At 41.3% G+C, this 20126-nt stretch overlaps 1 protein-coding gene across 12 annotated transcripts in view; it reads left to right on the top strand.

The window, feature by feature from the left end:
- The window catches only part of hth (Meis homeobox homothorax), a 493174-nt gene that overhangs the window by 119073 nt on the left and 353975 nt on the right, over positions 1 to 20126 (top strand). For 8 of the 12 annotated variants that reach the window (XM_083118885.1, XM_083118883.1, XM_083118884.1 and 5 more), the window contains exon 7: positions 6092 to 6124. The exons of the other annotated variants lie outside the window; for them this stretch is intronic. In XM_083118885.1, the coding sequence (XP_082975011.1) occupies positions 6092 to 6124 (33 nt within the window). The remainder of the gene's footprint in view (positions 1 to 6091; positions 6125 to 20126) is intronic. 12 annotated transcript variants of the gene reach the window in all.

Below are 20126 nucleotides of genomic sequence, written 5' to 3'. Positions count from 1 at the left end.
TTTTTTCCGCCTTATACGTTCTTTTTATGTAGGGAATACTGAGCCAAAGTAGGTTATGACCCCCACCAACCCCTCTTGGACACGCCGATGATTACTGCAACAGGCAAGTATTTAGTGCATTCACTAAAGAGAAAGTTTTTTGTTCTCGACGTCTTGGTTTTCGTTGTTGTAAATAGTGTTTTGGTGTAAAAACATATATACTACATGTATAGTACAGCAAGGCGTCAAATAAATGATCACTCCGCGTCCGCGTCAAGCTAGACGTTCCCCTAGAATGGCCCGGGAAAATCCTGTTCAGCGGAGGATTTATTTGGTTATTTTTCTCGATCTACTCCTGTACTCTAAAATCCAATTCATGCCTTCTCGATTGCTGGTCAAACTGCACATGGCAGTTCGGCATTTCTTTAGGTTCTACGTCCACTGTTATGCATAGATAGGCGAATCGGGACTCAAGCTACAGCTTAAAGTGAGATTTGAAGCGCTATGTGCCTCTACCGGGTATCGAATTTGGGCAGCTGGGCGTGATCATCACCACTGTTCACTTGGGGCGTGTGGAAGTTGGAGGTCAGCGAACTGATTTATATTGTCTGATATTTTACCCCACTGTTCAACCTCCTTAGATGAAGATGAATGATGAAAGAGATCAAGAATTACATGCATTCATACCGAGGATTCCCACCTAGGAATATACGCTAACCACTCCGTAACAACCTGGTCAGCAAACAGAATTGATTTCTTCTTCTGTGACTGTACCTAAGAAGATATGTCTACCGTTGATGCTGTGTTACTGTGCGGTGTCTTTGCTACCTCCGACCCCCCCCCCCCCCCAAGGCAACCTTTACCTGAAATAATACTTGAATCTTTCCACGCAGCGAATGATGCTGAGGTTTTCTCGTAAAATCAATCAAGTGATTTCCGGATAAGCTTTCGAGGGTTAACGTCACACTCATCTTCAGGGATTGATGATGATTTTCGGAAGAGGGATTACGTGTAATTTTTTTAGTAGTCATTCCTCATTTTGCCATATTTTCCTGTCTTGAACGTTCTTCTTTTTTAAGGAATATTTGTCCTAAAAGGTGGGATGGGAGGTTATAACCTCAATCAACCTCCCTTGGACACGCCACTGACTCGCATATTGGGTAAGGCTTGTTCATCAGTTTTCATCGCCAGAGGCAGAAGAGCGACGGAAAGTAACCAAAACAGAAATAGAAAATTAAGTAAATGTACATTTTTTTATCGCCCGGTCTCTCCTCGCCGCAGACGAAACAGTGTATTTATGCATCCTTTAGAAAAAGTTTGTCCGGAATGCCACTGGGTGCCCCCTCCAGCCACGCCAGCAGAGATTTACAAGAGCCAAGATTCCGTCGCGCATGACGCACAAGGTGCTCTGTGAAAACAGCTAAAGGTGCTACAAACAAAAGGCAGGCGAGTTACCCCCGTAATGTACGCAGTGATTTTTTCCCCCCCTCGACATCAAAACACCTCGACGACTACACGAAATGCCACTTCCACCAACCCGCAATCTTCGTTCCTTCCTCTTACCTTCTGCTCCCGGTTGAAACTTCTCCTCTTCCTGAAAGTTTGCCAAGGAGGGTTATATAAATGGCCCCTCAGACCGGGTAGAATTTGTGTAGCATTCCACGTCTTCTAAAATGTCACCTTTCCAGGAGCGTCTCTCTCTCGCTCTCGCTTGACACACGCTCTACTTCGGCGCAGTCACAGCTAGAAGAGAAACCACCCCCCTTCCCCACACGCCGGAACGTTTTTTTGGTACGTTCACCACGTGAAAGAGTAAAAATACTGACTCGCGCACATGTAATTACCAGTTGCGAAGCACACGCAATGATACATTGTCGACGCGTCTGCATGAGGGGTTATTTGGTTAACTGGAAGACCCCTCGTGGTAAATTCATACTCAGTAACTTGGTCTTTCCTTTGGAAGAAGGGCACTAATTTTCCTGCAAATTACAAGACTACTGCACGTAGCAATAATTCTTGTTGTTTGACCCTTGCTGAAGGAATTGGTTTTCCACAACCTTCTGAAGTTGAAACTATTTGTAGTGATATTCCACATCAAACCCACTGCAGTTGAATACTTCTTGAATGAGATTAACGTCACTCGTAACTTGTCGTAGTAGCTAGTAAGCGCACCTATAATGCCCTGCGCAAGAGAAAGATGCACGGTAATGCATTTTAGACTTGTGCGCATGCGCGTGAAGAGCATACCGGAGCAGTGGGAGGGATCATGCGTGCTACGTCAAATGAGCGACTCTCTTCGAAGGTGTGCAAAACAATAGACCAGGAACTTCAGAGAATATGATGATGCACTTCGTGATTGCATCAAGGTGGACGCACCGTAGTTTTTTTTTCTTCAATGATTCTCTTTATCTGAATATTTGAAACATGTATAATAATGCTTCTGGCATAAATATTGCACGCAAAGTCGCACTATCCTGTTTCTTCGTGTCGGAGAAAAAGTATAAGAAGTTAGAATTTTTGGAAGCTGTATGGTTGTTGAAATTTTACTGTACCATATATGCATGTTCGTCTGAAGCAGTGTTCAGGAGCTTTTCGAAAGAGGAGAGAAGGAGAGGATTGAATAACAACACACAGGAGGAAAAGAAGAGTGCCCGCACATGGCCAAGGAGGACTTCCGATTACAAGCCATTACCTCCGCGAATTAGGCCGTTCCTTCTGTTGAATTGTCCCTTGGCGAGGAACGAGAGAATTCACCCTTCCCCCATCCTCAGCCGGGGGTAAAAGCTCAAGGCGCTTCCTCCACTCCCGTTTTACAAGCTATTTGGAGTCAATAAAATGATAATACCCAATAAAGGGTAAAGGCCTCGGAAGCCCACCAAGAAAGGAGGGGAAGAAAAAAAAGCGCGGTATGGCGAATCCTTGGGAAGTGATTCCACCGCTATGATGGCTCATCCAGCGCTCACCTCTGGCGCTGAATGCAAATGACATCAGGGAGCGTGAAGACGCAACAAGAGACATCAAGAGCGGCTTTCCCTGCCCCTTCTATCTTTAAAGAAGTTTTCTCGCAAAGGGGGAGAGAATCCGCAACAAACTGCTGCGAGAAGGGGATGAAGCCGAGTAATGCTGAGAAAACTAAGTGTTTGGCCAAAGCTATGAGGGCTCGAACAAGGACGTTAAATTTTTTCGGCATTCATATTTCGTTAATTTGTTCCACGTTTGTTCTTGGTGCTTACAATTGCAATGCTTTTTTCGGAAAGGACACCTACACAACCCACTGTAGATGGCGTAAAGCGTAAATCAAAGAATGGATATGATAACGTCCCTAGAGTGTGCAGGATGCTGCAGTCAGTGGCGTGCTCAAAATTGGGGTTATGATGCCCAGCAACCAACCCCCCCCCCCCCCTTGGGTACGCCACAAGACACGATTAAACCCTCGCCTAAAGTGAGCACCCCGTTGGACCTCATTTGAACGTGCGCCTAGAGACTAGGGATGGTCTCAAAATACGGATATCCGGATATTTCGGATATCTGGATAACCCGTATATCCAAATACCAGAATATCCTATATCCAGATAGAAAATTATCCGATATCTAGAAAAAATTTTATCCGGAAATTGCCATCCCTACTAGAGACCAGTCCTAAAGATCCCAATTGTCTTTTTGGTTTGCTGGAACCTTTCCAGTCATGCCTTCTCCACGTACATACCTAGTTAGAACTTCTAATCAAGCGGGACCCTTGAACTTTTCTATGGCTTACCGGAAACGAGGCAGTATATCTTACACAGAAGATAATCTTCCACCGCTGATGTACAATTAACAGAGCAAATTAGCAGAGATAGGTGTATCCACAATGCGTGATAGACCCCAAGTGTTAACATTCTGAAAATTATCCCTCTAACTATCTGCAACAGATTGCTCCATACTCGGCTTGCTGCAGATCCTGCACGCGGAAGCATGTGTGGTACTGATATCAGTAGAACCACCAATTAGGAGGCCTTTTGCAGCAGCAGAGCTTCTCATAAATCTGCGATTTTTATATGCACCGTGTGTGATATAAACGTCTCACTAATATGCCGTGATAAATGCGTGTTGATAATGAACAAACTTCCATCCTCGCAATAGATGCGCGCTGGTTTCGCTTGTCGTGCTTTCTTTTTTTTAGGAAAAAAAATACACTTTTTAAGCTTTCGCTTGTTTTGTTTCTTTTTTCACCAAATTAAACTGTTCGCTTGATAAATAGCCGGTTACTTATCTGAGCGGTGGAAACCCCCATTACAAAGCAAATTTGAGTAATTGCGAGGGAAATTATGAGAATCTTGCCGTGTTGATTTATGTACGTACTCTTTGGCAGGATGAATTTGTGGGGGTGTAAAAAGACTCTTTTTGTTCTTAAAAAAATGAGTGTTTTAACTTTTGTTATTCACACTACAGGGAAGTCATACGCTTGTAATTATTACTTTGATAAAAGCGCCATGCTCTGCGGAGTTATGGGTTGAGTGCAGTAGATCTTGCAGGAGCTTTTGATCATGTAGTGCGAAGATAATACATCCATGAACTGGAAGGCGAAACTAATTTTAATGTATACGATATGTATAACTGATGAGATTGAGATTGCACACAAAATGGAATTAGTGAAAAATCATTCATCTTTGATTCCTCACAAGAAACTTGTCAATTCACACAAAATGCGTACTTTTTAGACTCCAATAGTTCGTTGGGTTTTCGGAATGGATCAATATAAGTTTGACCAGGAAAAATAAGAAAGAAATGTAAAAAGCATTTAGCGTACTCCCCCCCCCCCCTCGTAGTTTATTTTGTGTTTTTAGAACTGTTTGCAAGCATAGTGTAAATTCCCAATTTTGGGAAGAGTCTGGTAAAGATAAAAAGTCATTGCATTTGTTTCCTGTGTGACAATAATAATACTCTAAGTTGCTGAATTATTTTTAAGAACTATTATTTGCATGAATGTGTGATTTTTTTTCTTGTGTATACCGAATTTAAGGTCGGTGTGATGAAGCGTGAAATACTTTGTGACGGACCTGTAAGGTTTGGATTTTTCAGCACAACTTGGAAATTTCCAAGAACACAGCCAAACATTATTAATTGTTCACTTCTGTGGAACTGTACGGAGGGGTGTGTGAAAAATAAGATAATTATGCATTTGCTTCATTTAAGTAGAGCGGATTTTTTTTACATGTTGATACCGAAATCCACTTGCAAAATGATCTAAACATCCTCCTCTTTTTCCAGTGTTTATTGTCCCCCATATTGATGTGTTCGTCCCTTCCCTAAAGAGGAAAATGGGGTGAGAGTGAACAAACGTAATTATTGCTAATAAATGAGCTGCGATATAAAATTTCCGACCACATTCCATCATTTACTTGTTTTTAGAGCGCCCCTGGTCTGTGCTGATTGGAGAGTGATGAATTTGGAACATGATGGGAAAAGGTTGGTACCCTCCCAAGCCCCCCCTTGAAAAAACACATTTATAATAACCAGAGTGTTTTTGTATGTTTTTCCTCGTGATGGCGGCGCCGGGAGGGAAGGAGGCTGCCAACCCCCTTCCCCCAGCTGGCACTACCATCACCACACATTAATGATAGCATACATTTGTGTTTTAAATTGGCTTTGGACGTAAATCAGCCCGGTTGTAGTGGCGTTGTTAAATTACTAACGTTTCATCACCTCCCCCCTGTCCGCAAACCTTGTCCAAAAATGTTACAGGGACTGGAAAAATTTGGGGGGACAGGCAGGATGAAAAACTGCCTTTGTACATGTCCGCATAAAATGCGGTTATCTGATACATACTGTTCGCTAGCATACTCACTGTTACCCCTGCCAAGTACAAGCGACCCAAGGGCTCTCGGCATATATTTTTTCTCCTCTATTCTGCCAGAACTGTGTTCCATTTTGCTTTTTGATAAGTGTGACCTGTGTGTGTGTTTATATACATGTATGTGCGAGTGCTTGCGTATGTATAACGTCGGAGTGTGAATGTTGTAAATTAATGCCAGAAATAATGTTCCTGTTTCTCTATTTTTCCATATTAAATTTTCAAAATAATACATTACCATATTATGTCTTTTTTTCTTCCATGCTTGCCCCTGGACAGAAGTCAAGCAGAGAAGATCTTGATTTCTACACGGTATGGCCTATTTTTTTTTTTTTCTTGATGGTTGTTTGTATGTAGTTTCTTTACTGTATTTTCATCTGTATTCTTTCCTAGTTGCTGTAGCATTAGATCTCTCCACTTTTGTGTATAGATAGTACAGGAAAATACATCTTCGGTTGTTATTTGTATATATGCACCTTGTTCTCTAGTAGCAACTCGGTTGTCAAGAAGAGATTGCTGTCAAGTAAACTAGCAACCATAGTGTCAAAAGTAAAAAACAAGTTGCTGACAATTGAAGCAAGAGGATAAGGATCTTGCTACTTTTAGCAGCAGGAAACTAGCTACCAGTTTACCAACTACTTACAGCAACTTTGCTGTTAATATGCCTAATAATCCTTTACATGTGTGACCGCAGTGGCTAGAAACTAGGCTGTTACTTAATTAGCATTTTTCTTTAAAATAATTATTATAATACCGCTAAATTCCACAATAGTGAGGATTAATTTTACAAGTCCAACCCAACATTTCTTCATATTAAAGAAGTATTTGCTTGATAAAAGTAATCATGATAGTAACACTTCACGTGTGTACCTTTATGTCGCAAGTCAGCAGCAAAGGATAAGTGAGCTTCTTTATGCTATATTTGGTCAGGAGATTTATATGATCATTCTCATGCGTGTGTGACGCACTCTGTCTCTCTCTCTCTTTTACGGGGACATGATACAACAAACTATGTAATTGTTATTGTAGAGCGTGAAAATCGGTGTAGAAATTATTATCTGCGCTTGGTTCAAGATGAGAAGTTAGATAATTCTGCTAAAACAAGAACTGTTTTTGAAACCCTTAATACATCATGAATGGTATTCGGCATTTACTCTCAATTCAAGGTGTATTTTCCTGCAGTGTATGCTTCATAATTAATTATTCATTTGTATATATTTGTCTTGTTCCCTAGTAGAAATCAGTTTCATCTCAGAACGATTCCAATAGAAATCTTGTAGTGTATGTTGCAGTATGAATGCTACGAATGCTTGTCATAGTCTTATGCTTAAAAATGCAGTACTTGTTGCAATTTTTTGCTGCTTATCGAAGAACAAAAGATCTGTAGAAATTTGAAGTTGTTTATGAATTTTCATTTGAGCTCGTCGGATACTCTAAGGTTAGTACACAAAGTTGAATATCTTTTGAAATTAATGATGTGATATTTGTAGTTTTCAACTAAGGAAAAGGTGAATAAAGTTATTTTTTGTATCTATTTAATTACGATATAGGATGCAATTTGTAACTCAGTATCTGGAAGACATAGTATTTTACATATCAACGAGTACTTCAGCATCTGAAATGATGTTAAAGGTGGTCATTGCAGTCATCTAATTTGCTGATGATTTGTATAAGAGCAGTCTGATTGTAAGAAATGGATAGATAAATTTCTCAACAATATGTAACATTTTTTGCACTAGGATAAAACTCCTGTAATACTCGCGAAATTTACACGATCAGTGATCCCAAAAACACTGTTTGCTTAGTTACTAGACTAGGTTTTCAAGTAGTCGCATCGGTTGCAAAACTACCTTGTTTTCGAGCCCGGCGCGATGTTTGTTTACTGACGGGATCGTAAGGCGTGTACTGGTCGTCAAGGAAATTGTCAAGGTTTGTCCCTACCAGTTTTGGCTCCGACGGAGGAGAATCGACCCATTTCCTCCTTCTCTCGTGGTAGCCATAATGGTGGCGAAAGATGCTCTTAAAAGATGGAGATGGGTCTGAAAAATCGGCCACCAAAATAAGCAATCCCCACGGGAGACGTCGAAGGAAGAAAGCCTCAGCTTTCGGAGTGAAGGATGAAGATTGGCCTCTCAGTCTCCTCGCCGAGAGAGAGAGAGAGAGAAAAGAATGCAGGGAAACGCGAAGGATATGTAGATGGATAGAGTGGGGCCCCTTTTGCAATCTCCCGGGCTTGTTGGTTCTTCGTCTAAGGCTAATGGTCCCAGTGGCCAGCGTGGAGTAAACTTCCAGAGAAACACTTTAATGGAATCCAGGCCTCTGGGACCATTAAAATGAAATACTGTTCGGTCACCCTCAGTGTTTGGATCAATCTAGTTGGGCGGTACCAAGCGGGGGAGGGAGACTTTGGACGCTCCGGAACCTCCAATACTGGAACTCCCTGGGGATGTGACCTCTCGAGATGGACAAGAGCAGCAAGTAACCATAGCAACGCTCGCTGGACCTCCGTCGACGTTGTTCCAGTTAAGAACTGGGCATGTAGGAGGCTGTCAGTTTCGATAATGATGATTTCGCAACTCTGTTGTCTGTTGCATCTCCCGTGGAGGTAAAATTCCGAAGCGTTCACATCGCGATAGGCGACGGAAATTGGTGTTGACAACAGTAATGATCGGATATTATTGGATGTCTCTCAAAGGAGCAACATAAACATATGTGTCGTACGTTGATATCTTATAACCAAAGGGTCCCGTTGCATTGGACATGTCGTTTTGAATTTGTCACATCAGTTCTGAACAATGTGCAAAACCACCTAGAACACCAACAACCTTCTGCCATGCCTCATCGTTCGGAGTTGTGAAATATTAACAAGTTTTATCGCGCAGGAAGGACACTGGGTTCAAAATCTGAGATAATTTCACCTCCAGAATTTTCATGTTCATTGGTTTTAATGTTCATTATATAGAGTGCTCTTTCCAGTTTGAAAAACTGCAGTTGATAACTGGTGACGTGAAAATCATGATCATTTCTAGTATGAGCTCAAGGACATCACAGTTTTGTTCTGCATTAGGTTGCTGCAATGTCGTTTGGTTTTTTCCACCACTATTGATTTAACATGTGCACATGGCTAAATTCATGTATACATACGTTGCAAGTTTCAAATACCATTCGCCAGCCGAATTCCCAGTTACACTGGGTAAGAATGCCGTCAAGAAACACACCATTGCTAAAGTCGGTTGAAGAACTAGCCGATGAAAATATATCGTGTCCGGAAACTTCGTCGACGGAGCGAAGTTTTTTGCAATTGCAAATTACTCTACCGTGAGGGTGTGTCTAGAAGAAATAACATTTTCAGAAAAAAAGTTGCTCGTAGCGTGATAACATGAAATATTTTTTTTCGTAGGTGCGTCGGAGTTGTACTGTGGGATCTGACGGTGATATCATCCCCACGCGCTTCAGACCATTACTGTTTCACAGCCAAAAGAGCTCTGTATTATTGTTCATGGTATTTCATCCGCGAATCACTGGCCTTGATCTGCGGCATAGCGCTTAGCTTTCTTGTAACTCTTCCTTGAGATCACGCAATTGCAAGGGACTCCTTCCAGTGGGCAGGAGGAAGTGCAGTCCTGCGCTTCGAGTGCAGAAGTTTATCTGATGTCTGCTACAACGCTTCTTTAGTCCAGTGGTCGACGTAATAACACGTAATGCACTGGAAACAATGTTTAGTTCTGCCGGTTGCTAAGGGGGAGAAGCCTGTGCTGTTGCACCAGTGGGGTAGTTCCATGTCATGAACGTACTGTCGTTGTTCTCTTGTTTCATATGTTGGGCGATAAGATGTAGCTGATGTAGTTACCTTCCTTCTTTTGTGGTGAGAAAGATGTTCTCGTGTATTCTCCACTTTCCGTCACTTCTCTCTCTCTCCTTCTACTTAGTGCAATATTCCATAGTTTTTACGTTAGATTGCGACCTATGGGACTATTCCAAACTCACAGCAATTTTACTTGTACATATTGCTTTGGAGGATTTTTTGTGGACACTATGTGCTAGTGCCCTTATTAATTTGGACATTCTCGACTTAATGGTACAGTTCATGCATTCGTTAATGGTTATTTATCACCACTTTCAAAGTCCTCCAGTATTTCTTTGTCCCCTTTCCCGCCATTTTTGTTTTCTTGTCGTTTCTTTTGCATATCATTCCCTTAGCTGAACATTAAGTGTATGTCTTGAAAACATAAAATAGAATATAATCATTCTAGGAATATGAATATCCTAATTATTAAGCAATTACACATATATTGATATAATAAAAGCCTTAAAACCAACAAAAAAATTAAGAATTAGGAAGAAATCTCCTTCAAGTCAAATATATTTATTTATCATACCCAAATCGAGGTAATGTCCCAAGTACCCAAAAATAAGTAAACCCTAAAAAAAAAAAACTTAAATAAGAAAAAAATCACAACCTAATAAAATAATTCTAAACAAAACACGTATAAATAAAATACTTGCATATTAGAATAAAAATTAAAGCAAATCTACCAGCACTATGTTCAACAGAAACGAGCTCCGACTAGCTACGGCTGGAGAACTCACGACATCATTGGTTTTCACATATAGTATTTTCTCTTGTTCTCTCCTGTCATATGGAATTTTGACTTCTAATAGTAGTTGGTCCATTGCAGAACGTTCCCTTGTCTCTAACTCATTGTTCCTTCTGCATCCTTCATGTTAACAGGACATTGTAACGTCATGTGAATGAGGACTTGGGCAGTGGACAACAACAGTTGGAATTGTAAGCTTCGGCTACATGCAACTTCTTCTGTGTGATTACGTAGCTAGGGTGAACTTTATGTAAGACAGAAAATGTGAAATCGTTCAGCAGGTGTTTTACAAGGAATTTACGGCATTTGTAGATTGACTGACGATCGGGCAGGAACCTTTCCATTTTCTGTAAATATTTATTCACAACAGAAAAAAAAAGTATAAGGTTTAATGTTTACCCTTTGCTCATTGCGCCAATTTTTACAAGTCTGGACTTTACTTTCAGACGCCTTGTTTCCATACACGTTTGTCCTTTAATATTGTAATTCGAAAGTTGCTCATCGACTTGTTACAGCCTGACGGCGTCCCGCTGCGAGGACCTTTTCACTTCTGTGGCTAGATAAAGAAAATGGAAGCATTAGTACGTAATATGAGTGTTTTTTTTTTCTGCGTGTCAGAAAGTGCTTTGTGTTGGTTGAAAGGGGGGGAGGAGAGAGGTAGGAGGTGGTGCTTTATCATGTTACTTGTATCTTGGCAACACGTGGCATGGTCATCTGATCGAGCCTGTGGCGAAACGCGACATTGAAGGCCATTGTATTTATCAACTTCCACTTTCAGCGTACAAAAATAGCGTGTACCAGGTTTCAAATTAGAAGCATCCACGCGAAGATCATTGGGTAGTCGATATAACAGTACCCGAGTAAGCGAGGTGCAACTCCTAGACCATTGTGCTATCGGTGAGGTCTTTGAGTGGAACCTCCTTCAATAACGAGAAAAATCTGAGCGGAAAGTTAATCTTGATGTACGGATCACATAAAGGAAATAAAATGTTAGGCATCTTGCACTAATTTTGGGCTATAAGGTAGTTGAATGTCGGTGCTTGCAAGAACTTTTCGTTGCAGAGTAAACAGTGTTGAATCATGCAAGTTTTTCCAGTAAAATCGTTTTGCTAAATTTGATTCATTCCCATATGATGAGAAAACTAATGAAATGGAGCTTGCAAAAGCTTAACTCGGGATTTTTTTTAATCTATATGAGTAACTATGTTCTTATTACAAACAACCGCCTTCCTCTTCCAAAAGTTGGAGAAAAATATCTTTGGACACGAATAAACTTGCAAAGTGACCTGCTATATTGCTATAATTTATGGCAAACTAACGGGAAGCAGACAGTTCCAGCTGAGTAATGATTACTATCTACTCATTTTATTCGAACCGACTACATATTCAGACAAACTCTAGTCGAGCCGTCAGTCCACTACATATTCAGACGAACTCTAGTCGAACCGTCAGTCGACTACATATTCAGACAAACTCCTACCACAGATAGCAATAATGTCGCAGTTCTTTCATTTTCAGCGGTTTAAATCGTCCAATCCACTAATATTAGTTTATGAGTGCACAAATGTCCATCAATACTGTAGTTTGTACGCCGCCAAACTATTATAGAAATCCAAGCAACACTACGTGTAATTAAAATGAACTTTTCCCTTGTGGCTGTCGAAGGATTTTTGAATATACGTATCTAAGAAAGTACAGCTACCTGTAACAAAGCAAGAGACAGCTAATCAAGCAGAGTCTTGTTCAGAGTACATTTCTCGTGTATAATCAGAATATCTAAGACAAGGTCTTGTTTGAGAAACACTACAACAGTTCAGTTGCTCCGACAGAATCTGTTATTCTAAGGTTACCGCCCCCGGAGTCACGAGAGATCTCTAGAAAGTTGGCGCTTGCCCTTTGTTCGGGACTTCTTTTTTATAGAACGTAATTCATTATCAATCACCGAAGCTCAAATACACGTTCACGCTCTGCAGACACCTCCTCTGATCGCTTGACTTTTGCTCTTCTCGCCTGTGCGCCCAGCACTTTGTGGCTTCCACCGTAGGTATAGAAGTTGCATGAGGCCCAGCGACATGTTATTACCAGAAAAGAATTTTTTGGCGTGTCGCGTGCAGCAGCATCTTCGGCTCGGGTGTCACGATTGTGTGTCCGAAGGTGTTAGGGGGAAGCACGCAATTGGACGGGTTTCGCGGCGAGCCTGCTCCTCATTGATGACTTTTCAGAGAGAGCTTTGGCCAACAAAGTGGTTCTGTTCTTGCTTTCGCAGGTTTTGCCAGCGTCCAATCGGAGAAGCGGTCGGCGTACCTGGATGTCCAACTTATTGACTTTGCGAAAGTTGGATACAAATCGGAATTTCTGAGGAAGGTTTTAGACTGTCCTTGTCTTCTTTAATGTGTTGGGTTTGTCCCGTGCAGGTCCTTTTACAACTTGCACTTAAGTGGCTCTTTATACACCCGTTTTTAAACTTTTAGGTAAGGGTTTTAGATAAAGGAATTTTTTCGTATACTTAGAAGGGTGCAAAGTGGCTTTATGTGCCGAGGCACCCAAAAAATTTAATTCAATCAATTAATAAAAACACATTTGAAATATTGGTCCAGTCCCGGTTAGCCTATCTGTGGAAACTTGACAAACTTTATATCTTCGGTAGTGACAAGAAAGTAGTGATTATATTTTTGCCTTTGACTTGGCACGCAAGGCACTGTCATACGTAGTAATTTGAGCGAAATTGTAGGCTCGACTAGTATGTTACAGGCCCCAGTACGAGTCCTGGTCGTGCGGCATTTTTCCGCCGATATTATTATTTTATATTTTTGTTTGCATAATTTAGGAGTAACAAAAAATTGATTATTTTGACATCGCAAATGTTACTTTTGCATTTGCAGCAATAACAGAAAGTTGCCATATTTTCCACTGTCATCACTATAGCGTCAACGAAACTAACTAATAAATCAGTGTCTGCCTTGGTTAACATGTTACAATTTGCACCGAATCAACAAACCCCAGACAGAATACAATCTAATATCTCGCAGACTATTTATATTGTTTTATCTTGTTCCTTTATCATTCCTGTCAACTACGTAGCATAAATAGTAACACATTAATTTTATCAAATTGAAATGACCCACTCAGATGCCCCTAACACGTTTTTACTATTAAATGTCGCCTTATATCAAAAGCAACAATAATTTTCTAGTGCCATGTTCAACTAACATTTTGCTAATCGAGCTTTCGCTTTCTTTCACACGACATCAGATGAGAACTGAAATGCCGAAACATTTTCAAGCCAGTCTCTGTGGAGGATTGGTCATCATCACCCTCTACGATAAGAAGCCAGAGGTTCTGCGTTCGATTCCTGGTTAAGCATGGGCGTACCATGGTATTTCTTCTATCGTCTTTTAATCAGTTCATCTTTCAACCTCATCATCGCGATTAAGGCGGAGTTAGAAAAACTGTTTAAAATAACCGAAATACAAACATTTTCAAGGTTTTTCGTGGAGCAATATAGAGTACATACTCTTCGGAAGAATAAAAAATTAAATAGTATTAGACAGGAAACAGTCACTGCGCAAGAACTTTCTCCCGCTACCTCATGTTATGTTTAAAGAATACGAACAGAACACAGTTTTGTTTTTAATAAATAACCTTAACGTTCAAAGGGTCATTCTCAACCCAGCCCTCCCCTTATAAATAAGTGTGGTTACCTTTTGAATTTGCGACTAGCATTAAGAAATGTCTAATTCTCCATCGTGATCATTTCTTTATTTTAAGTCACGCACATATTCACACATGTTGTTTTTCCCACACTCACGTCACATTACGGATGCACACACAACGCCTCCAGGCCTTTTGATCTTGACGTTTGCACATCGTGCACAAACTCACGGAAGTGACCCGGGGATCAAAACAGTTCCATGATGTCTCTATTCCACTTCGATGTAGAATTTTGGATGGTATTGACAAATATATATATTTAATGAATAATCTCTTTTTTCCTGCACGCAGGCGCCTCGGCCTATATACCTTGGGTTTCCCCTGGTTGAGTGAAGGAGGCCATCTTGTCGTAATATTCTTACCTCGTTACATTCAGATCATGAAATATGTTGACCTGGCTGCGCTGTTTACCACAGTTGCCTCAATTTGGTGACCTCAAATTTTGGAGAAGATTATTAGCAAGACTGACAGGAAAATTGATACCACGGTTTTTATAGGTCCAGGAACCCATAAATTCTAATGGGTTCTGTCAGTGGCGTGAGGTGACATTTTCCGTTGGGGAAGCAGGAAAACCAAGAATTCATTGCTTCTACATGGTACGTTATAATGAAAAAATTAACACTCTACCTGATACTGTTTCCATAACGTCTCTAAGGAGAAAGATGAATGTCCTGACGCAGTTGTTCATTTTTAAGAATTTCAGTTGGTCTGTTGTCAGACGATCATGGATGATTGAAACAATTTTCAAGATTTTCACACATTGCAATATTCACAAATCTACTTTGGCACAACGTAGTTCTTTCCGTAGTAAATAGTAAACACTAAAGTTTTTGAAGCAAACAAATAGAAATTCACCCGCCAAAAAAGCCATAACTTTTCACCTCGCAAAGCGCTTGAAAAAGTGTGACCGCGGCCAGCGAGTTTTACCAACTCTATTTGGCGGATGTGTCCATGGACATGTTGGCTGTCTTAATAGACCGAACGCTCGGAAACGTTTATCTTCACATAGAATATATCATCCGTAAGTCAGCAATCATATTTTTGTGTTTCTCCTGTGTTTTGAAACTTTAGTTTATTTATGAATATAAATTTTAACTAGCTTGGTGGATATGCTACATCGCTGACAGTATACAGTACACTTAATCGTGCAGTTCGCAACACTGAGGACATCAGCAGGTTGACCGATGGCAGTCTTTGCTTTCTTCCAGCCCTTACGGGTTGGAAAACAAGCTTTGTCTCCACACAGCGTCCCCTCCCATTGGATCCCTGAAGGTCGCCGGGGTATTTTTCGGGTTTCTGATGGCATTGCCGGGGTGGTGATACTACGCAGATGTTTTGTTAACAGGCCGCGCGAGGGTGTTGATGGCCCCATATCGGAAAAGGACGAACCTTGGACGCTTGCCGGTTGATATTGTGTTGAAGCAACCCGGAAGAAATGATGAGAAAGCAAAAGTTAAAAGAATTAATTTGTAACAGTTATGCTGTGTGCCACCACTGCTGGCCTTGCTGTACCGGAGTGCACGCTCATGGGTTCCGCAACAGGACCGGAATCTTTTTTCTCGCACGATTTGAATTCGGTCCAGGTTGGCTATTGTTTCATTTCAATACGGAACTTGGACCGGATTTAAATTGATCCGGTAAAAAAAGATTCCTGGACCGTATTAAAATTTATTGGGAAAAAGTGTTCCTGCACCAAGTTAAAATATTTTAAACATAAAAAGGTTCATTACTATCTAGAACCCATTTACACTTGCTGATTTTCCCTCCTGGACCAGAATTGAATTTATTTAGAATTCCTGGAGCTATAACAGCCCTGGTTGATACTTGAATTAACACATTGTGTTAGAGTTTCTAGCTTCTAATTTTGTCGGCAAGGCAACCACTCACTTTTTCTTTTCCAGCGAGAACACCATTCCCATTTCCGCTTGAATTGTCAGCAGCATTCCTTGCTGCCTTCCACAGTAAAAGTTACTGGTCGAATTGTAATCAACGCTGCTCGCTACCTTTGACTGAAAGGTTCCTACTGGCATCGGGCAGCCAGGTTTCTAAATTTGCAAGTTTTCTTTCTTGTGGCGTAGCGTACACACTTCATTCAGTGCCCCAAGGACCTCTTCTCGTGTATATTACAAACATTTATCCACCAGAAATGGTTCAATCTTTACGTCACCCCTTTCCCCTTGTACTACTGTTCCCTTCTCCTTTTTTTTCTTAGCGGGGTGGGGGAACCTTTTTCCCCGATAAAATATTCACGGGGTAATACAATATCTGGCCCGCTCTTATCTCCTAATGTTGCCGGGCGATATGAAATTTTATGAATAGGTAATGCTATTGATTTTAATATTCACCAACCGCGCGCCTTGTGGAAGATGAGGAAGCTGATTTCCGAGGCTCGCAGGGTAGCTGTGGGCTTTAAGCTTATGCGTGTTGTATGCGCAAGGAAGTTGGGGAAAATTTGAAGGCCTTTGTTCCGCGATTTTGGGCTACGAGGGCAGGGTTGGCAGTCTCAGTTGTATTGAAGGAAATCAGATTTGCAGTTTTGTCATTGTACTGGATTTCCAGCCGTTTCTAAGCTCAACTTTTTGAAATTGTCTTCATTCTCTATTATCAGTTTATCGGTGGTGTACATATTTCATACCTATTCACTTCCTTGAAAGTGTTAAATATGAATTAATGTGTGATGGGAATAGTCTCGTCGTAATAACTTATAACCATTGTATCTGAAGGTTTTTGAAGATACAGAAAGTTACCGATTGGTTCAGGAGCAGAATGCGATAAGCAGGGAATCGCCCTAGCAGAGGGCGGCAAGTATCAGACCGGGTTAGCAGCGAACGATGGGCAACGGATCGTGTTAGCAACGGACGATGGGCAACAAATCGTGTTAGCAACGAACGATGGGCAACGGATCGTGTTAGCAACGGACGATGGGCAACGGATCGTGTTAGCAACGGACGATGGGCAACGGATCGTGTTAGCAACGGACGATGGGCAACGGATCGTGTTAGCAACGGACGATGGGCAACGGATCGTCTTAGCAACGGACGATGGGCAACGGATCGTCTTAGCAACGGACGATGGGCAACGGATCGTCTTAGCAACGGGCGATGGGCAACGGATCGGGCTGGCAGTGGGCGATGGGCTATGGTTCAAACTAGCAGCGAGTATTGGGCAACAGGTCATCCATAGCAGTAAGTAGCAAATGTGTTTTATGGCAAGGTAGAGTATTAGTGCTGTGGTTATAAGCCATCTTTCAGAGGCACCCTTGCGCGATTAAATAATATATCAACCAAACTTGACTGCATTAGCAAAAATTAACGTTGTGATGATATTCTATGTAATAACTGATAAATAAATTATTTACCTGCTGCTTTGATATCTATTATCTTAAGAGATAAACTTCTGTCTTACTTGGATTAAGTGACTCTTTATAGATTTGTAGAAGATCGTAAATTTTCTGAAGTGAGTGGGGAAATCTTGCAGATAAGTCTTGTAGTTTTGCTTAGGAAATGGAGTGATTGGGAGAACTAGAATTGAGCTATGGAATGTAAAAGGAAAGTGTTTATATATATATCAAGGCGCAAGACAGATATTTAAAATTGAGAGATTTAGGTTTCGAATAATTGTCAACTTTCAGTTGGGATGTAGAAGAAATTCGTTTAGCGGGAGGGGTCACTCGACCGAATTACGGCTATATTTAGGGAAGAATATTGCAAAGGCTGTAAATGTTTTGAAGAAAAGGTGTCATCAACCCATTGGTTCTGGCAACCCTGTCCGAGAGCTGGGGAGTTTGGGGATTGAGGAAGAGGCTTTCAGGCTGAGGTTATTGAGGAAAAGCAATGACTTTGGAGGGAGAGAATGGCCGTGTAGAGGACGGTTGGGGAAGCAGGAAAGTACGCGGAGTTAGCGATCTTAGTTATTCCGAACTTTCAATCTTTCCCTCCGGTTTTTGGATGTCGAGATTCCGTCGCTGCGAAAGGAGATTGCGAGGAAGGAAAAGACCAAAACAAAAAAGAAAATTCGGTTGACGGGAGGGAGTGTGGAAGAGATGGGAGTACCTGTTCGCCAACTGGGACCCATTCATCACGTGGAACAGAGAGGAGATTGGGAGAGAGAGAGAGGAAGAGTCCTGAAGGAAGACTGGGAAGAGGAGAGAAAGGGGAAGGGGGATTGTGGTGCTAGAGCGAAACGGTGCTATCCTCTCTCCCACGATAAATCACTGGGACAAATTTAATTATCCCGCTGTCTACGATAAGAACAGGAGCCCATGCCTTCCATTCAAGATGTGTATGGGAGCCGAGAGAGAGGAGACCCTGACGGAGGGAAGTGCGAAGAAAGGCGAAAAGGGAGGAAGAGGAATGAGATTACCGCACACATACTCAAGAGTCGCGTGTGAAAAGTTCGAAAAATTCCCGTTCCAATAATAGTAGTCGGTGCTTATCGCGTAGGGGGTGAATTTCAAGGCTCCAAGGGTGAATGGAAATCGGAGGATCAAATTTTCATTCCGGACCCTTGTTTTCTGAGCTGGGTGTTCCGGCGCGGAGACGTTAGGGCGAAGACTCCAGCGAGGATGGAAATATGCTGAGAGATTTTTAATAGTATACAGCTAAGGAGTTCCCATCTTCCGAGTCCCACATGTGGACTCATAAGCTCCTCATTTTCCTATTTCAGTTGTTGCCAAAGTAATATTGAAGAGTCCAGTGCTCAAGACGGTAAAATTGTGTTATTGGCCTGTTGTATCTTCTTAGCTGCGTACGACCTTCTATTGGAGGATCTCAAGGGTAGATTCAATGTAAATCTCTAGGTCTAGTCCTGATTACTCTGTGTGTCGATGTTTAGAACGAGTACCTCTGACATTTCACTGTTTGTTTACTATGTATTTCATCAGTTTGTATAACTTTCTTTTGAAATTCTCTTCATGCCAAGATAGGTCCTCCACGATGGCATACTGGTAACGGTGTCCCCTTGTAATCAATGGATCCCGGGTTCGATACCAGTAGTGGTATTTATGCTACGGACAGTGCCGGAAAGGAAGAGTTCCCCTCCAGCAGATTTGCTACACTTAAAACTTGCTCAACATGGCCATATGAGCTTTTTGCTCTAGTGTAAGTACCCTGTCTAATCCAAGATTTTTGTGAAAATGCCCTCAAATATTTTTCGGAAAGGAAGAGCTCTTCCGGAAAGGAAGAGTTTTTTCGGAAGGGAAGAGCTCCCTCTCAGATTAATTTGTCTACACTTACAAAAGGCACTTCTGAGAGACTGTTGTCCAAAAATATGCTCCTCTTGTTGGCCACACTTAAAACTTGCTCAACATGTTCATTTGCTCAAGTGTAGTACCCTGCCTAACCCAAGAGTTTTGTAAAAATGCTCTTCGGAAAGTATCAACCCCCCCCCCTCTCAAGCAGATTTTTGTCTATAAAATTGATATTTTTTTTGGCTATACCTGAAATTAAGCTAAAACCCATACCCACACACACATATTTACTTCAGGTTTAAGTTCAATTGGATACCAGGTTCATCTAATATTAAAACAATGCAATTCTTCTAGAATTGCTCTGTGACCCTTTCATTTCTTACATCATATGTTTACATGTTTCATATTGATTAATGTGTGCAATTTCAGCCGGGAAATTCCCGTGAAAAATATGCCCCCTCGGAATTTCCCGGCTGATGCAATTTCTGAGTATTGAAGCTTTGCATGCAAACAAAATTGCATCAGCCGGGAAATTCCCGTGAAAAATATGCCCCCCTCGGAATTTCCTGGCTGATGCAATTTCTGAGTATTGAAGCTTTGCATGCAAACAAAATTGCATCAGCCGGGAAATTCCTGTTTTTTTCTTCTCGGCCCGGCTTAGGGTATATAAAGAGATTTTGCATTGCATCAGCCAGTATTGTGAGAGTAGCTGAGGGGAGCAGATGTGTTTTTACAGTGCTTCTCATACTTACTAGCCTGTTTGGTTTAATTTCTTATTGTTCAATTTCAGATATATTGAACAATATTTTGTATAAGA

The sequence above is a fragment of the Lepisma saccharinum genome, chromosome 3 (assembly GCF_977018435.1).
Source record: "Lepisma saccharinum chromosome 3, izLepSacc3.1, whole genome shotgun sequence".
Lineage (NCBI taxonomy): Eukaryota > Metazoa > Arthropoda > Insecta > Zygentoma > Lepismatidae > Lepisma > Lepisma saccharinum.
Note: the sequence above shows the minus strand (reverse complement) of the source record. Positions and strands in the feature narration are given on the sequence as shown.